This window comes from Wyeomyia smithii, chromosome 2, assembly GCF_029784165.1.
Source record: "Wyeomyia smithii strain HCP4-BCI-WySm-NY-G18 chromosome 2, ASM2978416v1, whole genome shotgun sequence".
In the NCBI taxonomy this organism is placed as follows: Eukaryota; Metazoa; Arthropoda; class Insecta; order Diptera; family Culicidae; genus Wyeomyia; species Wyeomyia smithii.
In genome coordinates, this window is record NC_073695.1 from 31,788,818 (window position 1) to 31,809,610 (window position 20,793).

General features: G+C 39.3%; 1 protein-coding gene across 3 annotated transcripts in view; it reads left to right on the forward strand.

The window, feature by feature from the left end:
• LOC129726150 (serine/threonine-protein phosphatase 4 regulatory subunit 1-like) overlaps window positions 1–20,793 on the forward strand; it is a 345,895-nt gene that overhangs the window by 256,859 nt on the left and 68,243 nt on the right. Inside the window, exon 2 of one of the 3 annotated variants that reach the window (XM_055682838.1) lies at window positions 1,281–1,351. The exons of the other annotated variants lie outside the window; for them this stretch is intronic. Coding sequence (XP_055538813.1) covers window positions 1,281–1,351 — 71 coding nt within the window. The remainder of the gene's footprint in view (window positions 1–1,280; window positions 1,352–20,793) is intronic. 3 annotated transcript variants of the gene reach the window in all.

Consider the following 20,793-nt stretch of genomic DNA (forward strand, 5'->3'; position numbering starts at 1 on the left):
GATTTATACTGTTTAAAGATGCAGTGGTAACATCGACGAACGCTCAGCTAAAAAGTTGAAACTCGCTCTTGATTTCCTATCGGCACTATCTGACAACTGACCAGCGATAACTTTATATTGTAATTCTTTCTTTTTCAATTCTTACACTTTTTTTCGGGAGTCGCAATTAAATACCACCACCAACCTAGTCGTCGTCGTTATTGTTGCTGTTGTTGTTGTTGTTGCTGCTGCTGGCGTTGTAATCATGTTATTGGGATTCACACGCACACACATCACGTCCGGTAGAACGAAACAAAAACAACTCTGTCTTTTCCCTTCGGCAATGAGGCCATGCTACAGGGAACGAGCACAAACCATCGACGACGGCCATCGAAATGCCTGCCAGAATAGAGCGAGGGGTTTATGCTTATGCTAGGGTGACTTACGACGGGGAATGCAACACTCAAGTTGAAAGCGTTCAGAATCAACTTTGCTGACTTTTCAAGAAATTTTCTCATTAAGTACAGTACAAACAATCGTTTGATATGGACCATGAAAATTAGCCAGTTCTAAAAAGTGTGGCATCTTCACGGGGTCACACTACGCCAGCATCATGATATGCGGTCGGTGTGTTGAGTGCGGCGTTCAGCGAGAGGTTCAGCTTGACTGGTGTCGTTTCGTACCGTAAACCGAATATATGCTTAACATACAAAACTCTTACACAAACACACACACATGCACACATTGATGAACGCCGGCGACCCGGCATGGTACTACTGGCGAGTAATAAAAGAACCAACCTACAGAAGCAAGCATCGCGCAGCCAGAAGGGCAATGATCGATTCAAAAACATAGACTATAGCGTTTTTCAGCCACTGAAGCCGACACCGCCGCCGCTGTGCCTGTGGCCGGTCGGGAAGTGCGCAAGAATCGGTGTTTGCGCTGCACATTCCAACGCCGTACAGCGTGCAATCGAGCAGACTTATGCTTTTGGGATTTTATGTGTTCGTTCGTCGTCCGTTCGCCTTCTTTCGGAGGGTGGTAAGGAGTTGTTTGCCGTTTCGCGAGTGTTTGGGGACTTTGTTGGGTCCTAAAAGTGCCACAGCCAGCGCTCGTGGGTTCTCGATCGGCGCCATCGATCGATTGGGTTGATTATTGGAACCGGGGGGACGCGTAGGTTTTTCTGCCCAGAGTGCCAAAGGAAATCGGAATCTCTGGGCAAGCGGGTTTATGATATCGTTATTATTTGTCAACATTTATTACGTTTTTCTAATCAATGTTTTTCTCTTGTTTTTTTTTAGGTAAGTGTTCCCATGACGGTATGCACGACGCTGCTGCAACACAGCTCTCTTTGTGTTATCAACTTTAAAGTGTAAGTGGATGTCGGCGCGTTTCACATCGTACTTTTCTCTTTATAACTGTTGTATAATGATCGGAACAATTTTTCATATGCGAGATCGCTCAACTATTCATCGAAAAGTTATTTCTAAAATTTACCTGTACCGTCAAAAAACTTTGATGATGATGTTCAGAAAGTTTCATTGAGATTTTTTGTGTATTATCGATTACTCGTGCTCAAACAGAATTCGATTGTTTGCGATTGTTTTCATCTTTTGTTTTCAAGTAGTGACAATGGAATCAAATATTCGAAAATACAGTATATTTAACAGTAAAATGCTTCTAAAACATCCAAATTTCATGTAGTAATACTTTTTGCGCGAATTATTTGTTTTAAAGTTGGAGTAATTGGAATGTGAAGGCCTGTTTTGTATCATGATCGGAACAGCTTACTTCTGAGACATCACAGCTTCACTTTGCATGTGCTTGAACTAATGATGGATTTCACGCAGGCACAATTAATTGAAAAGTTTTTGTTAGAAAACATTTTTTTCCTTGAAAGTGTCCATTTTTGAATGGTAAGAATAGTTATAGGCAATTGAATAGTCTACCCAAAAATACTTGTCTTCAAATGGATCTGAAATAAAATGGTAATTTTTTTTTCGATCATGATACAAAACACATGATCAGATAAATCGATATATTTGAATAAATTCACGTCAGATGCGCTATAAATTATTGTTTCTGTAAACTAGACAGATAGATTGTTCTGATAAACGTGATTTTCTTATGATTTCATACGATTTTTATACACCTTACCATTTTATACTTTCTCACTTCGCACTCTAGGCTATAAGAACATAATTTTGAAACCTATGTTTGGATATTTGTAATAACGTGATAACGATGATCTTTGTATAAAATTATATGTGAGGGAAATTGATTAAAGATTGCGTAAAATTTACACGGCCTGCCTTAAGTTTAAAATCGATTTACTGAGTGTTGCATGCAACACCCAGTTTGAATAAAATGACTGAAAATGGGTAGATTTTCTAAATTATATCTCGCGATTCCAACAATCTAATAAATTGTAGTATTCAGCAAAGTTGTTCAAGGGATCAGTGCCTTAGAAAAGTGCGATCTTCAAGAAAGTTGCAAGTTGTCAAGAAAATCAACCGCTTTTGGTTGCCTAAAAGCTTAGCCTGAAATTCTCTCACAACGTTGTACCAGTGTGCATGAAGCTATCAGTATTCTCTACTTAGTTTATTTATTTCGTGAAATCGACCGCTTAGACAGTTGCGGTCTTCAGCAAAGTTGTTAGACAGGTCATGGGCTTCTGGTTTACAAACAGCTTGGTTGGGGATGAGACCACTACGTTGTGTATGCAACTTTATAAAGATATAATCATTCAAGGACAACTATTTTGAACTTTAGAGCAGCATTTTTTCGCTCTTGTCAACCAGTGTTATGTAGGAATCTATTATATATAATTCTCTCGATTTTATATTGAAGAATTTTTTTTCCTATTTTGAATGTGACTTGGCGACATCTATATTTTGAATACTACTTTATTCTTTTTTGTGAGAAATATGTTTTCTTACTTTATGTGGATTAGTCAAAAATAAAATTACTTCCAATGAAAAAAAAAAAACAACACAACATTTATGCAAAATGAACAAAAAACAATTTTCTCTGATTCGATTATATACAGTTAAAGAAATGGAGGCTGTAACCTATAGTCTGCAGTAACTCAGTGATTAAAATTTCTCAGAAAAAATCAAGTACCTACTAAACTGTCCAACAAATACAATCCCTTGACCTACTGAATAATTTTACTGAAACATTCTAGGAAATCGGAATCGTGAGATAAGTTAAAGTCTAAATACGACGAATTTCATGCCCATTAGCGCCACATAGCCAAAGAATTTTTTAACCAAAAGCCTTTTACCTTTTGAACAAGTTAACTGAAGACCGCAACTTTATAGGAAGTCGACATCACGAGATCAGTTCAGGTCAGAATACAAAGAATGGCGTGCTCATTAGCGTCACATAAAGGAGGGAATTGAAGTATTCACCATTCAGAAGCCCTTGACCTTTTGAATAAGTCTGCTGAAGACCGCAACTTCTAGGTCGTCGAAAACACGAATTTTTGGGAAGGTACTGCAATATATAAACAGAGTGTTGCAATATTCAGTTAAGCGTTTTCAAACTTAGAGCGAGTAGTGTATGTCTTAAATGTTTTTAATTAATTTGAACAAACAATCAATTTAAAAAAAAAATTCGAACATTTAGAAAAAACTTTTCACTTTTGTTATAAAAAATGCGATAATATTCAAGTCAATATGCACATTTTGCGGGAAATAAAGTTTCTATCTTGAAATGATGAGTTACTCATTAAACAAAAAAATTTCATCTAAATTTTGCACCTCCACTCGAGTTCATCAAGGCAGTCGATCCTTGGACTTATAATCTTTTTTGAAAATCACATTGGTGATTAGGAATTTTAGTCCTCAATCGAATCATTTTCAATGTTTTTCATGATACATTTGGATTGATCTCAGCGTTTCAATCAAATCATGACAGTTGTATACCAAAACTGATTTTGTTCTAATATAGGAATTGTTTTGTCCCCAAATATTTGCAGATTTACTAGATATTTGTTAGTAATAGTATAGTTAAAACTGTGTTTTGTTGTAGCAAACAACATTATGAAACATTGAAAAATAGAAAGTTGCTAAAAAAAATTACATTGAAAAAAAAATTATTTGAAAAATATTTGCAATAAAAATTAAACAATCATTAGTTCTCAACCGTCACGCTTCTTTTGGCGTTCAATTTTCACCGTAACTACCGTTTGTTTGCGTTCAATTGGTTTCAGCCAGCAACACTTGAATTTCCTGCCTGCAAACCAACATGAGCCTTTTAAATTTTAACCATATGGTCAGTCCGAAACGTTCTCCAATTCCGCCTAGTCACTATAGCTTTTTTTTTCCTCCCTCTCCCTCTCTCTCCAATGTTGCAAACTATTCCGCGTCCGAACCTCCTATCCGTCGCTAGCCTCAAATCACAAACCCTTTCCACGCAACCACGCAAAGAGCAGGGTTGCTTAAGCCTTCAACAAAAACAACAACAGCATCAGCGATATGTGCATTCCAGACCACCCGGTTTATTAATGACCGCGATTTCCCGCTCCAACCCAATCTACGCTCCTGTATCTGCCCTCTGAAGCCACCGAAGGAAGCAAAACAACCAACCGCGCACTTTCTCCTCCCCATGCCATCCGTCCGTCGCACTCTTCCGTTTCTTCATTCTTCCAAATCAACCATTCGAGTCCGAGAAAGAGAAGCTTTCGCACATCTTTCACTGTTCCCTCGGAGTGTGCGCGGTGCGAAAGCAAAAAGCTTGCAATCAACAAACGGTACATTTTCCATCATCGTCGAACAACCCGCGCTGCGGCGCTGTCTCGCTCTAGCATTACGGACCCCCGTTTGAGTGCCTTTTCGCCCGGCGCTGGAATTTTGCGTCGGAACCGGTTTCAATCCACCCATTTTTCGATCGCTGCTGCCTGCCGCGTGTCGCTCGTTTCCCAGGAGGATTCTTGTGAATTCCAAACAACCGCACCGACCCTTCCCGAACTTGGGGAAGGGATCCTAACCGGTAAGCCAGTTGAGTTGAGTGCGGGGCAGCCTATCGACCCAACGCGCGGAATTCTTCACACGATCGCGATCGACTTCTTTCTCCACCTTTCGTTTCACGATGGGCTGCGAGGAGAAAAGGCTTGGGAGCTGCACTCTCCATGGAATCTTAACACCCACCCCGTTTCCAGGGCCCCAAAAGTCGTCCTCCCCGCTAGGACCCGGACCTGATCGGAGAAATGGAAATGAAAAGAGATCGAAGAAAAACAACATTTGTCCCCACCACCGTTCGGCTTCTCGATTGGCTCGACACCGCGACCGCTACAGGCTTTCTTGAACGAAAGGTTGTAAATATAGTAGTAAATTTTTCAAAACCCCCTCGCGCAGGTTGATCGACCCCAAGTGGCGGCAGAGGCTGCACAGCGCCGACGACGGTTGGGGAGGGTTATAAACGGCACAATCTGTCAATGTCGTTGCGCTTTGACAGTATGTATTGCGGCGGCACTCGGCCCGGGAAAGATGACAATTCGATCCCGTGCATTAGTAGCCGGCCACTTCGGTAGCGGCCGCGGTTGGTCGGTATTGGTGGAACGGATTGTTTTGTGGCACTCTTGTGTTTCTTTCTTCGCGTTTCGAGGTTTCGGCGTTCTCCTGTTTCTATGCGTTTCATGTGGAGAGAAGATGCAGACGACTTCCCAGCTCGTTCCGGGGCCCCGAACCGATGCTGTTCGCAACAGCAGCTCGTCGGGCCGAATGGAATGCGAGTTGCGGTAATTTTATTATTTTTATGCTGAAGATTGTCTTCCTTTAACGGGCATGAAAAGTTGCTCATTTATACGTAGGTATATATGTTTCCTGTTTTCTTGTCGGCGCTTGCCGTTTGGAAGTGGTCAGTTGTTGATCGGTTGTTTGTCTGGATCGGTGTGTTTGTGGGGTGCGTTTTTCGTGTGATTTTTTCTGCTTTTTTTCACTCTTAAGGTAATGATTTCTACATCAGAATGTAGGCAAATAATAGATGTTTGTATGCTCGCCAACCTCCCAGTTGGCACGAGGTACGATGCTGATCTAGCGGATTCAAGCTCCACTCACTTTAAAATCAATCATTTTATACTGATCTGCGCAAAAATCTTTTCTAATGGACACTTTCATTGATAAAATTGATGAAAATGGTAAAAACCCGATCACAAATGGTTGATGAATGACGCATTTTGAAGCATTATTTCATCATCCCGGAAGAATTGTCTTGGTTCTGGTTCAGTGCTTAATCTGTTTTGTTTGGTTCTTGCAATTGACGTCGCTCGACACTAGTGAATTCATCATAATAATTCTTGTCCTGTTCATTCCCAAGGATTATGCCACTGCCAAACTTATATGTCTCACAACACTTTTGACCAGATTGTTTTTACTAGAGTTGTACCCAAAAATTTTTCTTGAGATTCACACAAAAGATAAACAATTTATTGCTAAATGCTTTTGCATTACATGTTCGATAAGGCAATTTTTAATAGTTGAATTATGTAAATTATATAAATCGGCCCTAAAATGCTACAGTGTTAATTTGTCGCTTTTCTCATAGGATCGAATATGTATATCGACACTATTTTCAGGGCATTCTAGCAAAGATATATCGGCATTCTCACAGGTTGTTAGGTCTTTGCCAGCATTTCTATTTTCAAATATATTATGAAAAAAAAAAACCTTGTTAGAACATCTTGAGAAGTATCATGAATGGTTATTGCGATATAAACTTGAACCTTAAACAATGAAATTAGAAGTGAATTAGTAGATATCACATATAAACTTGCATTTTGAGTTTAAATAGATTATTTTTGTTATTTTTGAAGTCTTGAGCATAACTCAAAGAATTGTTATGAACTAGTGAGACTTCGGAGAGCTAGATTCTCGATGTTTTCTCTAAATTTTGAAAGTATTTTCACGTGATCATGAGCTCAGTCTGTATTCGTTTCCTTTCATGATAATGTTTTACTTGCAAGCGCTTTTTTTTAATGATTCGTCTTCTAGGTTTTTGAATATTTCAAGCTTAATCCGGAATATTCTAAACACCAGTCTTTGATTCGTAGCAAAACGATTTCAATGATATCTCATATAATTATCTGCTTTGTATCTTTCTTCTTTTAGTATCTTCTGAGGTCACTTGTTAATTTCTTTGTAATTTAGAGGTGTTTGTTGAAAAGTGGTCCCCGTGGCTCTGTAGTTAGCGATGTCGGTCGGCTAACTCTTCCACACGGTTGTGATATCGGGTTCGATTCCCGATCGAGTCGAGGATCTTTTCGAGCTGGAGATTTCTCGACTCAGCACTGAGGAACGGTGTATCGTTGTACTTATTCTACACATGCAAAATGTGCCGAAAACAATATCGATAATGAACTCTCTCAACTAATCTAGTTGATCGAGACCGCTATTAGCCTCACCTCAAGGCTAAGCGTGCGATATTGTTGTTGTTTGTTGTTGTTGAAAAGTTGAACTGAGCACTAGATGTGACTTCGGCAATATGCTCAACCTAAACTTTTGGTATGCTTCTTAAGTAACTAACTGACCCGGTAAACTTCGTCCGGCCCATTTATTAAATTTAAATAATTTCAAACATTCTCAATTGCTTTCACATACATCAAAAGATTTACCTTGCGATTTGTTTATAGTCTGCGTTCAAACTAAACTACGTTCAAACTCAAAAGACGAATCGTTTAGAATGATTGATTTTATTCAAATGAGAACATTTTTCGCCTTCAGGCTTTTCCACATCCTTTTGATTCCAATAATACTCATATTGGCTGCTATTCGGTCATTTAGCTATTTTTCTTGCCTCCCTCCTTCCAGAGGAGGGTTCTCAAAATTTCATAGAAATATTTCCTGCTTCCAGAAATTTGTGTTTCATTTGTTTGGGACCCCCACTTTCCAGAAAAGGAAGAGGTGTCAAGCTTCCATGTGCCAAATTTGGTTCCATTCGCTCCATAAGTTCGCGAGTTATATAGAATCTTGTATTTGATTTGTATGGGAGTCCTTCCATCCAGAAGAGGGAAAGGTTTTGAACTACCCCAAAAATATTCTTGCACTCAAAAGCCTTTACATGCCAAATTTGATTCTATTTGCTTAATTAGTTCTCGAGTTGTGTAGAAATGCTTTTTTAGAAAAGGGAGGGGTGTCACTCTACCACAGATAATTTTTTCCCCTTAAACCTCCACATGCCAAATTTGGATTCATTTGCTTGATTTATTCTCGAGTTATGCAAAAATTTGTGTTTCATTTGTATGGGATAACGTTGCTCAACTCCGCATATAAAGTGCTCTCCCGTATCCTGTTCTTCAGTTTGAGACCGTTAACGGAATCCTCTGTTGGCGAATACCAGGCTGGTTTTCGACAGGGGCGTTCCACGACGGATCAAATTTTCACCCTGCGACAGATCCTCGATAAGTTCCAGGAGCACAACTTACCGACTCACCATCTGTTTGTGGACTTCAGGGCGGCATACGACTCAGTGAAAAGAAGCGAGCTGTGGCAGATCATGCTGGAATACGGTTTCCCTACGAAACTAATAAAGCTGTGTCGTATGACACTGGAGGAATCATAATCGTGCGTGCGGATAGCTGGCGAAACATCAGCCGCATTCGTAACATTGGATGGACTAAAGCAGGAGGATGCGCTCTCCAACTTACTGTTTAACATCGCTCTTGAGGGTGCAGTACGAAGAGCAAACGTGGAAAGAAACGGTACGATCATCACGAAATCTCACATGCTTCTTGGCTTTGCGGACGACATCGATATCATCGGTATCAACCGTAAGGTCGTGGAGGAGGCATTCGTACCTTTTAAGAGAGAAGCAGCGAGATTGGGACTTGTCATCAACTCTGCCAAAACGAAGTACATGGTAGCTGGCAGAGAGTGTGGGAGTCCCCATGGTGTAGGTGCTGAGGTGGAGATAGATGGGGAACGATTTGAAGTGGTTGACGGATTCGTTTATCTTGGTACGCTCGTGACATGTGACAACGATATGAGCCGTGAGGTGAAACGACGAGTTGCAGCTGAGAACAGGGCTTTCTACGGACTGCGTAACCAGCTAAGGTCCCGTAGTTTGCAAACTCGCACAAAACTAGCGCTGTATAGGACGCTGATACTCCTAATGGCCCTTTACGGACATGAAGCATGGACGCTGAAGGAAGCTGAGCGACGAGTGCTCGGAGTTTTTGAGCGTAAAGTTCTGCGATCGATACTTGGCGGTAAACTGGAGAATGGAGTGTGGCGCAGACGCATGAATCACGAGTTGTACCAGGTATACAAACATGCTGATATAGTGAAGGTAATACAGCGGGGCAGGCTTCAGTGGGCTGGACATTTAGCCAGGATGCCTGACGAGAGAGCCGCCAAAACTATCTTTAGTAGAGAACCAGGAAGAGGCCGTCGACTCCGTGGTAGGCCTCGCACGCGGTGGATGTGCGCGGTGGAAGAAGATGCACGATCTTCTGGTGTACGGGGAGACTGGAGAACGGCTGCCCAAGACAAAAGAAGCTGGACATCTCTAATTCGTTCGGCCCTGGACCGGTGAACGGTCCTTTAGCCAAAAAAGTAAGTAAGTAAGTTGTATGGGAGTCCTCTATTCCAGAGGGAGGGTCTCAAAGCACCATAAGAACCTTTCCTGACTCTAAAAACTTATTATATATTTATATGCCATATGTATTTTTATATATTCAAGAAGACTAGCTTAGTACCCGATATCGCTCGGGATTCAATATAAGCTCTTGTAGTTATCGTAGCTTGAAAGTCACTGAGGTCTGCTTGGTTAAGCTCTAAAATTGATATGTTCAGTTATTATTGAATCCATAATTTTGAATCAGATTGAAAATGCAAAAACCTAAAATATTCCTTAAAATATTACCGGAAATAGTCGATTTTTGAGACTACTTCATATCTAGGACTACAGATAGTTTTTTCACTTGCGATGACTGACTGGGAAACCCAGGTAGGTCACATTGACTAGACTTTGTTTTGTAGGTCCAAAGGCTTCGATCTCAAAAGTCAGAATGTTGATTGTTTGTAATTTCTTGAGTTGATACATGAATTTGACCATCGTAATCCACGTGCGTTATAAAGGGTGCTGTATGGAATAATGGAGACGGCTGGACTGACAAGTACCCGAAATTGTATATTCTTACTTTATAGAACATATGGATTTGCGTAGGTGCCTTAGCTTGTTATTTGATTTCTCTGCGCTGCATGCTATCGACCCTTAAACCCCGGAAGTAGAAGTCGAGACAGACGATTGATAGAACGATGCAACCCGGAAGCGAATTCATTCCAGATGTGTCGTTTTAAATTGCATAACTATGTGCTTTTACGCTTGGTTGTTGCTTTGGTGCTGGTAAGGTAAATGAGCTAACTTTTATTACAGCAAATTTGTGATTTTATGACACTTTGATTTTTATGGCATGCTACACCATCGCCCTTTAGGAGAATAATGTAATGTAATGGAATTATTCTAAAGGAAATGTCTTTCTACATTTGTCTCTCATAAAAATTTTCGTAATTTCTGTTCACAACTTTTTTCGTATTTATGCTGTTACGCCCATTATTCAAATGGTCGACGAAATTTAAAATTGTTCTAGTCGATTTTTTCACTCCGTAGCATGAAGCTCGGAACATTTACCTGCCTCGTCGTGTTTACCTTTTTTTTGACTTTTACTTTTTTTGTTAGGTTAGGCTCGGTGGAGCTCTACTAAAAATTAATCACTTTTTTTTTCTTCATCTATGAAATTAATCACTTCTTGATTATATTTAATAAGTCTGTTCTTATGAACAATGATAGTTTTTCCAGTTGAAACATGTTTGATTTCTATCAAAAATAAGCATAAAAGCAAAGCCTTGGTGCTACATTCCGATTCGGAACTTGACCTTCTGTTTTATTACATTTACACAGACTTCGCAGCCGACTGTTAAGTGTACAGGACAATTGTGGGGCTAGCGCCACGATCCTACTGACACTAAGTCTCTCCCGAGCCGAGACTCGAACCTACGAAGACTGGCTTGTTAGGCCAGCATCGTACCTCGAGACCATCTGGGAGATGCAGTTAAAAAATAAGCATAAAAGGTGTATAATTGCGATTTGTGTGTGGGGTTGAGCTGTATGAAAATTCATAGTATACTTCCATCGTTTATCATTTTAAACAGAAACCGATTTCCAGTTTCTTGGCATAGTCAAGGTTCTAAAAATATCAATATCGGAGAGTAATTGAACATTTTCAATTTTAAACTGCTTCGCAGAAATTGGATTTTAAAATGACGTTGAATGCCATGCCAGTTCCGAAAGTACTAATATTGGGGAGTACTCAAGCTTTTTCCTTAATTTTATTCAGCTTTATAGATAATGCATGAAGAATCTTGACATCCTTATCAATTATACTCCCTTCTTCTTCTGAGGTTACACCTCCCTTTCTCAAATACTTTATGACCACCTCCTTCGCTGGTGTTTTTGACTTCTGTTAAGATGCATTAATCAACAATTCAGGGATAGGAGAACTATTATCCTCACATTTCGCTTCCAGTTTTGAATCACTTCCATAGAATTGCAATGTAGAAAGACAATCATAATTTTCGTTTTATTTTCTGGTCATCCCGGTTCTGAATATACTAACACTAGAAAGTATTTTAATGTTTTTTCAGCTTCTCACAGCTCTTTGTAAACCAGAAATCGCTATCTTGGATTTCAAAATGGTGTCGGACATTGGTTTCAAGTTTCTGGAAAATGGCGCTGGATATCTATATTTGGCCCTTGGACGTCATCCTGATTCTGACTCCGGAAATACAAATATTGGGGGGGTTTGCGAACGTTTTCCACAGATTTTTACAGCTCCCAAGAAGTCTCCATCTTGGATTTAGAAACGCTGTAGAATATCATGTTTCGGTCTCTGGACATCAACTTCCTCCATACTAGGCCGAAGGTCTAAAAATCATCAAATTCAATCGGTATACTCCCATAATGCATGAAAACTGACTGAGCCTTTTTCAGAGTTTTTTTTGGGTAGCTAGAGCATACTTATGGATCAAAACCTGAAAAAACTTAGAAATTCTTTATAGACAAATTAATGTACAAACCCGTGAAGACGAAGTCGGTTCTATCGTTAGCTTCCAGCAAAAATTAACTCTCCCTCCTGAACCAGACAGTCGGCGAGCAAGAACCGCGATTTTTCCTTTAATTCCCGCCGAGACAAATATTTGCTGACACGACGCAAACATGTACATATGTCATGGGTTGCGCCGGCGAAGGAGCAAAGTCATTGCACGCCGAACAATATGCTTCTTTTTCCGAACCGGCTTATATCACTCCGGTGCACACGAGAAAGAAAGGAAGGAAGAAAGAGAACCGCAACACAGCAACCCAAAACCGGCGAAGAAACATAAACTCAGCAGTGAAAAGATAACGGAAAAATGCGTACAGACAATATACGGGGCCACCAATACCAGCGCCAGCTCGCAGCCCGATTTCCGCAGCGCCATACTTGTAAAAAAATATGTTCTGATCGGAGCGTTTCAACTAGTCGAGCTTTGGCTGAACATAAATTATGGTTCCTCGGAGGGGGTTACACACGCACTTTGCTTATGCAAGCGAAAGTTAAACCGAGCGGACGGACGGCCATTTAAACCGTGACGAGTCCGTGTGTGCGTGTGTTTATTTACGCACCGATAAATGTATTCTCCTGGACGCGAAACAACGGGGGCTTTCGCAATGCGTTCGCCGCCACTATCAGCGAGTGCCCCGGGGAAGGGGAGGTGTGCGCTCAGGTATGGAGGAGTTGTTTTTGTTGTTGACGGAACCACCGTAGCCGCATGTGTAAAGCGTCGGCTCGGTAGCATCGGACTTTAATCCGCTGCAGTTGTGTTTCGAATGATTCCGTTCGTTGTTGAACACTTGCTAGAATCTGGGTCACAGTTGCAAATGTGCTAGAAAACGAAGTAGCAGAAGACATCTGATGAATGGCGATTGATCGGCTCATCATGAAGACTACTTCCGCACAATGTGTGCCTGTGCGCTTATTAACGCTACACGAACTGCTAATCGAACGTGCCAAGTTGCAATGCGTAACCCGCTATTATTCCCGAGTCTCAATGATTCCACTTTCCATTGAGAAATCTTCGAGCAGCGTCTTTGCCGCGGCCCACAGTCTGGGGACGCGTACCACAGTCGGAAATGAAAGCTGCGAACTTCGTAATTGTTGCAGATCGTGAGCGAGAATAGATTTCCTCATCGAGTCAACTTTAATTTCAACAGCAGTCCGGTCGGTCAGCGCTTGCAGCCGGCTTCAGGTTAGCAAAGGAGCCTGGGTCCTGGATCGGGGTCGACATTCTTTGCGTGGAGGAGCGGGGTCTCACACCGACGACGGTTGCTCTCCGCTGTCGGCTGTGTAATGCCATCCGATACCAGTATGGCTGTGTGTAGTGTGTATATGGTAAAATATGCATAAAAGCTAACTGTAAAAGTTGAGCAGCGGAATGTAACAAGTGTTTATTGGCGCGCTGTGTTCTTTTGAAGATGCGACGCGACGATGACACGATGAAGCGCAGCAGCAGCAGGCACCAGGCAGGCAGGCGTGGAGAAATCGGTTGACCAGCGATACAGCCGGTCAATTGATGCACCGTTCGTTTTCGAGCCCACCAATCAACGAAACTACGTTGGTCTCCCCTCGGTATGAGGTCTTCGAGCTGGACCGGACTGGACGGGAGGCATCCGTGGTTCGAGTATCATACACAGCTAGGTTTTCGCTGTCCGACCGGTGTCAGGGGCTGCGTATTGGTCTTCGGTATGGTGAACGCATGATGTTTTGGGTAATTGATTGTTCGTTGCAACAACGGTGTGTACCGAATTGTAACTGGATTTAAAGCGGTGTTAAAGTTTGGAAGTTTCGCACATTTTACCGCTCCTGGGCGTGAATTTCGGGACTAAGTAAGACTTCTTTATATGAATGAGCGAATGGTTTGCAGAATTTAATGCTGTTATTTCACGAGGTGAACTTTCAAATGTACAAACGGTGAACTTTTAAATGTACAAACGAAAATAATGACTCAATAATTTAGAATAACTTGTTAAATTGCTAGCGGTTTTGAGCTCATAATAATCCGAAAAAAAGTAAAAAAATCGAATGAATATTGGCTCGCATAGTTGAAAAATCAACGTCTCCCTCCAACCTTTAGGAAATGGAAGATTTTACGCCGGGACGTTTAAATGGTAAAAGTTTGTTTAAATCCTGTTGTTCCGTCAATTCTGAAATATTTTCTTTTAAATAACGAGTGACAACTAAAAATTTGGAATTTTTTGAGGCTCTCTCACTCCATAACAAACACGCTCAGAAAGGAATGCATATATAAGCTCTCTCTTTTCTCAGTATATCTTGTTAGTTTATGCATGCCCAGTGCTGTTCAAAATAGCGTCGAAACAAGGAGCATTCCGTAAGTGCATTTTACAGTTAAATTTCCAGCAAGCCTCAATAACAATGGGCCAGGAAGGTAGTGGAAGACCGGCCAGAGTAGTGAACAGAAAAGGACTTTTACTTTTTGTCAAAATCATGGTTCAAGCCTAGTTCAAACCACTAGGCTTGAACCATGATTTTGACAAAAAGCTGTAAATCAGAAGTATAACAGAACGAATGTTTGAACAAAATTTTGATCACTAGGCTTGAACCATGATTTTGACAAAAAGCTGTAAATCAGAAGTATAACAGAACGAATGTTTGAACAAAATTTTGATCTCATTTCTTCAAAAACACCATACCGATTAAAGGTATGTGTTTTGGCCAGCTAAAACATCACATTCCGTTAAAAAATACAAACGTTTCTGAACAACCACTTGACTTAATTTGTACCCCAAATAGTTACGCAACCCAACGAATCTACCCCAGTGTCGTCCAATTTTCAAAGATTTCTTTGGTATTTTAAGTTCCTCTGGTGCGAAAATAACTGGAGAATAACGAACTGCAAACAGTTGATTGATAGAACGACGTGGAAGCCGTACAACGCTCTTGTTCGGACCTAATGGTTATTTTTTTTCGTTCATAATGAATGTATCTTCTTATGAGAAATATATCAGTTTTTCTTTAAGTTCAGAACCATTTTAGTAGAAGAAAAAATATCCAAATTTTTAGTTGTCCCCCGGTAAAATGAAGCTCCACAAACAACAAATTTCAATAGAACATTCTTTCGTAGTTGTAATCAGTCTGTAGAAGATGCATGCTTTGTACACTCAGATAATTTTTAGGACTTGTGGTTTCAAATGGAACTAGTCATTCGTTGAGTCTGCAAATAACCAAGACCTTAATTTCTAATTAGTTTGTCTAAAATTTCTACTTTAAATAGTACTGTAGCTGACAAAATTAAAGTTTAGTTAGATCTTAAGATTTGATTAAGTTAGAATCAGGAATCACTGTTCATTTTATATCAGCATAGTGAGTGAGCGCATCTGAAATTTGTCGACAGCAAAATGTTTGAAAAATCTGCAGTGGCTGATTTAATAATGTACACTATCCGCCATCTGTGCAAAATAATGCATTTTTTGTTCAAAATCTTTTTATTCTTTTTCTTGCAATTAATAGACGTAAGATGAGCCATTCTTGTTTCAAATTGAATCTCATGATTTCATCGTGTTCCTTGAAAAATTTCACGTGAAAAACCACTATCACCCTGAAAAAAAAAGTGATTGGCACAACAACAGTGGCGGAACTAGACAGACGGAAAATAAGCGTGAATTAAAAAAATTTTACATTTTATATCAAACAATCATTGTTATTGGAAGTTGTCTGTTAACTTTCTAACTCAAAGAACAACCAAATAAATGATTTTTAGGATTTTTCTGCTTATCAAGTTATCCGAATATATTTTTCTTTCTTTGTCAGCGGTGTTGCCAGCTTTATTTTCTCTCTATTATTTTTCAACAAATATTTTTTTCAAAAAAAACTTACGGATTATGCTTTCTTCTTTTATTTTCTTTCTCTCTTTATTGCACTTTATCGCTGTTTCGTTTTATATTGTTATATTCTTATGGTATATTAAATTGAGAATAATTTTATGAAAATTTTCTCCTCATATTGGAATGAACAAATCTGAAAATGAAATAAAATAAACACACTTAAGAAAATGTCTCCTTTTTTATTTAGTTATGAGTGTTTTAGCATTTTCGTAAGGCCTCTGCCATGGTGAACGCCAATGCGAGCGATCGGGCGAGATTTTTGCCGAAGGTCATTGAACAGCTCTACTTACGGCCGATCGCTCGCGTGGGCATTCAGCATGGCGGAAGCTTAAGGCTTAAAAATCATTGATTGAATCAATTCAGTAAACAATATCACAACACTGCTGCTAAGGCGACATTCAATAATTACGTAACGAAAAAAAAATTTTTTTTGAACCCCGACGCTCCTATATGTAACGAAACGTAACGCCAACATCTACTCCCTAATAAAAATTACGTAATGTTGTAAAAGAGTCTCTTCAGAGCTGATCCTACCTCCCCTATGTTACAAATTGTAACGCTCAAGGATACCCCCGTCCCCGTGAGCGTTACGTCTTCGCCAGATTTATGCTTTTTCGTGGTCACTTCGCGATAGGTGATTTTAGATGATGCTAAACTTTTCGTGGTATTGCAGTATTCAAACGGAGTGTTGCAATACTCAGTGAAGCGATTCCAAATTTATGGCGGGTAGTGTATGATGGGCTGAAGCGTTTCCGTAAACGTACAACTGTTTTTCAGACGGATCAGAGGACGCACCACAGTGGAACTTACGATCAAATCTGAGGTTGAAGAACAATTAAGACCAACCGAGGACAAACTACGACAGCACCAACAAACAGTAGGTACTCTAATCAAGGAACCTTCCGGAGAATTCGTATGCGACACAGCTTTCAGGCCTGAAATTATGCAAGGGTTACCAGCAAATTTGAGTTCGATCTGATAAATTTCCCAAACACTCGATTTGGGAAGAAATTTGAAGCTAATAACTGAAAGCAAAGGTTCTCGTCAGAAATAATACAATAGATTCGAAAATGCATTATGAAAAGTGCCTGCAGAAATGTCTCCTTTCGTCCATTAAGACTCGCAAAGGTCCGGTGAAGTATTGGGCCCTTTAGAAACTTACTACTGCAGTCAACTTGGGGATACAGTGGCAATATGGTGTCGACTACATTGAAAGTTAATCGTGCCCAACTCCGCCCAATCGAAAAATATTGGGCAATTGTCAGGTGGAAAAAAAATAGAGTACCCACGTGATTCGGAATTCGGAAAAAAGAATGGAATTTTTTTTTATTTTGTTTTTGAGGAGCATATTTTTTTGGAAGGACAAAATTGCTATCTACAACTTTGCCGAAGACACTTTCACCAATCATTCAAACCGTTTTGGCTGTAGAAATATTTTTAATTTCCAATAGAGCACTCTATGGGGAATTAAAAATATTTTTACAGTCAAAACGGTTTGTTTGATTGGCACAGTCTCTTTGGCAACGTTTGTAGATAACAATTTTTTCCTGATTTCTCCATGATCGGATCGATTTCATTGTTTAGGTAATCTTCTGTAGAAACCTTTGTTATACTAACTATAATTGTATACTTATTAGGCTGCCTATAATCGTATATCAGTCCCATCTTCATTTTCATCAAGTTGAGAAAACAGCACGTAAAGGTATTTTCGTGCTTTAGTTATTTCAACTGTTGAGCGTGGTTTATTCCCATATTTTCGACATGATATAATGAGATAGACATTTACCATAACTTCTCTATAAGAACGAAAAGAAGGCACGTGGGCTGGTATGCGATTATAGGCAGTAGCCCAGTAAATCACAAATCGTATAGCAACGTAAATCCAATTTCAATTATGAATAAAATGAATTCAAAAGATAATTTTCAGAAGGTGAACCAAAGACGATCTTTGGACTATAGCTTGACGTGGTTTTCGCAAATATTATGGATGTTATCACTGGAGTATATGAGTCTTATTTTTTCGATCGAGAACCAACTTTTAAATGCTGGATAGAACATTTAAAAATTGGTTCTCGATTGAAAAAATACAACATATTTTTTTTAAATAAACAGAAACAGTAAACAATAAATAGTAATAGGTAACAAAGATGCTGATTTCATACTAGAACAGCAAATATGTATGTTAGTTCGAGGCAGTTCTAATTTTTTAATTCCCCATAATCCAGGTTTGAATACCACATTCGCATTATTTTCAGACATCGCAGGACCTAGAATTATGAATCAGCATCAAGTCTTTTTTACGAATTGAAGCAAACTTCTACTAACCTCAGATCAGCATTACCAAGAAAAAAAATATACCCATTGACGAAAGTTGTCAATTCAATTCTATCTCAAATGCATAATCTGAAAATGAAGGTTTTCGCGACATTTGAGAGATTTGGATTTTCGGAGTGTAGACGAGAACATTATTCTTTTCGAAGGCCTAGGCTGTACGATAAAATCCGAAATAAAGACTTTATAAAACTTCCTGCGATAACGAGAAATGGAATAACATATTTGCACTTTGTCTTAAATTAGAAACAAATATTTATATCTTAAATGAGCGTAGTGTATCATATCATAGGAATAAGTGACTTTCCACCTGCGCACACTAGTAAACGTGTATAGCCATGTAAAGTTGCTTCAGTTTCATCCAAACTACCTACAAATGATCGCATCTCGATGTTCACAATTTTTTAAATTCTTGGTCACGAGTTAAAAGTATATTTAGAACCTAATATTAAACATCAAATGAAAGTTCAGCTGGAAAATTTTCCAGCTGTTCAAAACGTAGCGTTGCAAACAAAACCGCGATTTTTTTATGTTTTCTGCATCTGCAATATCTGCATCGCTAATTGTGTTACATTTGCACACTGTGGGATCAGGTTTTGCTTTAATGCTCCCCGATTAAGGACTGTTCATTTTATCAAACGGACACTTTGTTTTGGTGATATCTTTATTATTTTTCAAGCAATTTCTAGACGGTTTTTTTGCAAAATGACGGTTTATTTCTCAACAAAAAGTATAAAATGTAAAACCTAACTAAGTTCATCTAACTATAAAACTGGTGAACTTTTCCTCGAACTCCACTCATAAGCCTCTTTACAGTTTCTGGCTTAACTTTTCGGCTTGCAGATGACCACATTTTCTTGAACTCATCAATTGACTGTGCTTCTCTACCATCCTTTCGAAGATACCGCTTGATAATTGCCCAATAGCGTTCAACCGGACGTAGCTCTGGACAGTTTGGTGGATTATTCTCCTTTTCGACGAATTTAATCGTATATTTCTTTAGCATTTCAAGAGTGGCAGCAGCGTAGTGGGCGGATGCAAGGTCTGGCCAGAACATTGGTGGGGTCTTGTGTTGACGATACAACGCAACAAGACGTTTTTGAATGCACTGGTTCCTATTGTGAAATAGGGCAAACTTTTTTTTCCGCAAGAACAAATAGCTTGCCATACCAGCACTTTCTTGCCAAACTTGTCCATTCTAATCGACCGTTTTACATCTGGTACTTCCCTGCCTACAATAGAATTGAAAAATTGTGGCCCCGGAAGTGTTGTTGTGTCCAGTTTACAGTAAGTTTCGTCATCCATTAAAATGCAACAGTTTCTTTGCTTTTTCAGTATCCTATCCAACCTCTGACATCGTTCCTTTGCCCGTTCATGCTGTTCCTTAGTCCGTTTCGGTGTCTTCTGTTTTTTGTAGGTTCTGATGTTATTCCTCCGTTTGATATTTTGAACCGTTCCTATGCTAACTCTGAGTTTTTGAGCAATTTTTCGCACAGAGTCACATTTATCGGACAGTAAAAGCTTCACACATTTCTGCTCGATTTGTGGATTAGCCGCACCTTTTCTGGTTCTGGATCTTGGCAAATCTTCAAGAGTATGGTGTTCTCCAAACTTTCTGATGATCTGGTACACAGCAGACTTAGACCTTTTCACAAGTTTTGCAATATTTCTACAGGATAGTCCCTCGGAACAGTACTTTTGAATAATCAAAAAACGAGTATCTTGATCGATTCGTGCCATTTTTCGAAACTTAACCGTTCTGACACCAAAACCACAACACCGGCACAATGTCAACAAACTCAACTACACGATAAAGGAAGATTCACCAAATTTGGGGTTAACGTTTAGTTTCTATCGTCTATTCAAAATGTCCGTTTTATAAAATGAACATTCCTTATATATTTTATAGAAAGTTTGGACGGAAGCTTCGCGAGCAAGGAAAGAAGCTATTATTTTGTTAGGGAATTAGGATCACGTTGTCCATTGATGTGAACTTTTGTAATATAATAATATATGTCTACACTCCCAAAATCCAAAAAGAAGCTAAGTAAGCATTGCAATTTGCTCTAAAATAATTTATTTACACCAGTTAAGACGCACTACGAAAAAAAAATTAAAAAAAAAATTATGCAAAGTTGTCGATGATATTTGCCTTTCTTTGAGAAATAAATAGCGATACCAAACAAGAGGGATACAAAAAAAGAGAAGAAGGAAAAGCATGGAGAGAGAGAGATAAATTATCCAGAAAGTAAAATATCCCATGTCTAAAATATATTTTGGTCAAAACTCTACAGTTCAAGCAACCAATTAAAAATTGCACTCAGTATGATTTTCAAAGAGCTTCGGGGCTTTCATTTGAGCATGCGAACATCAAAATCGGAATATACGTACTCTAAAAAGGGTGTTTTTTTGTTATTTTTTTTTGTTCGATTTTGATATACTACACATATAAACAACATATTTACACATCTATACATACAGGCACACATTCACATACATACAGAAATTGTTCAGTTCATCGATCTGAGTCGATTGGTATACAAC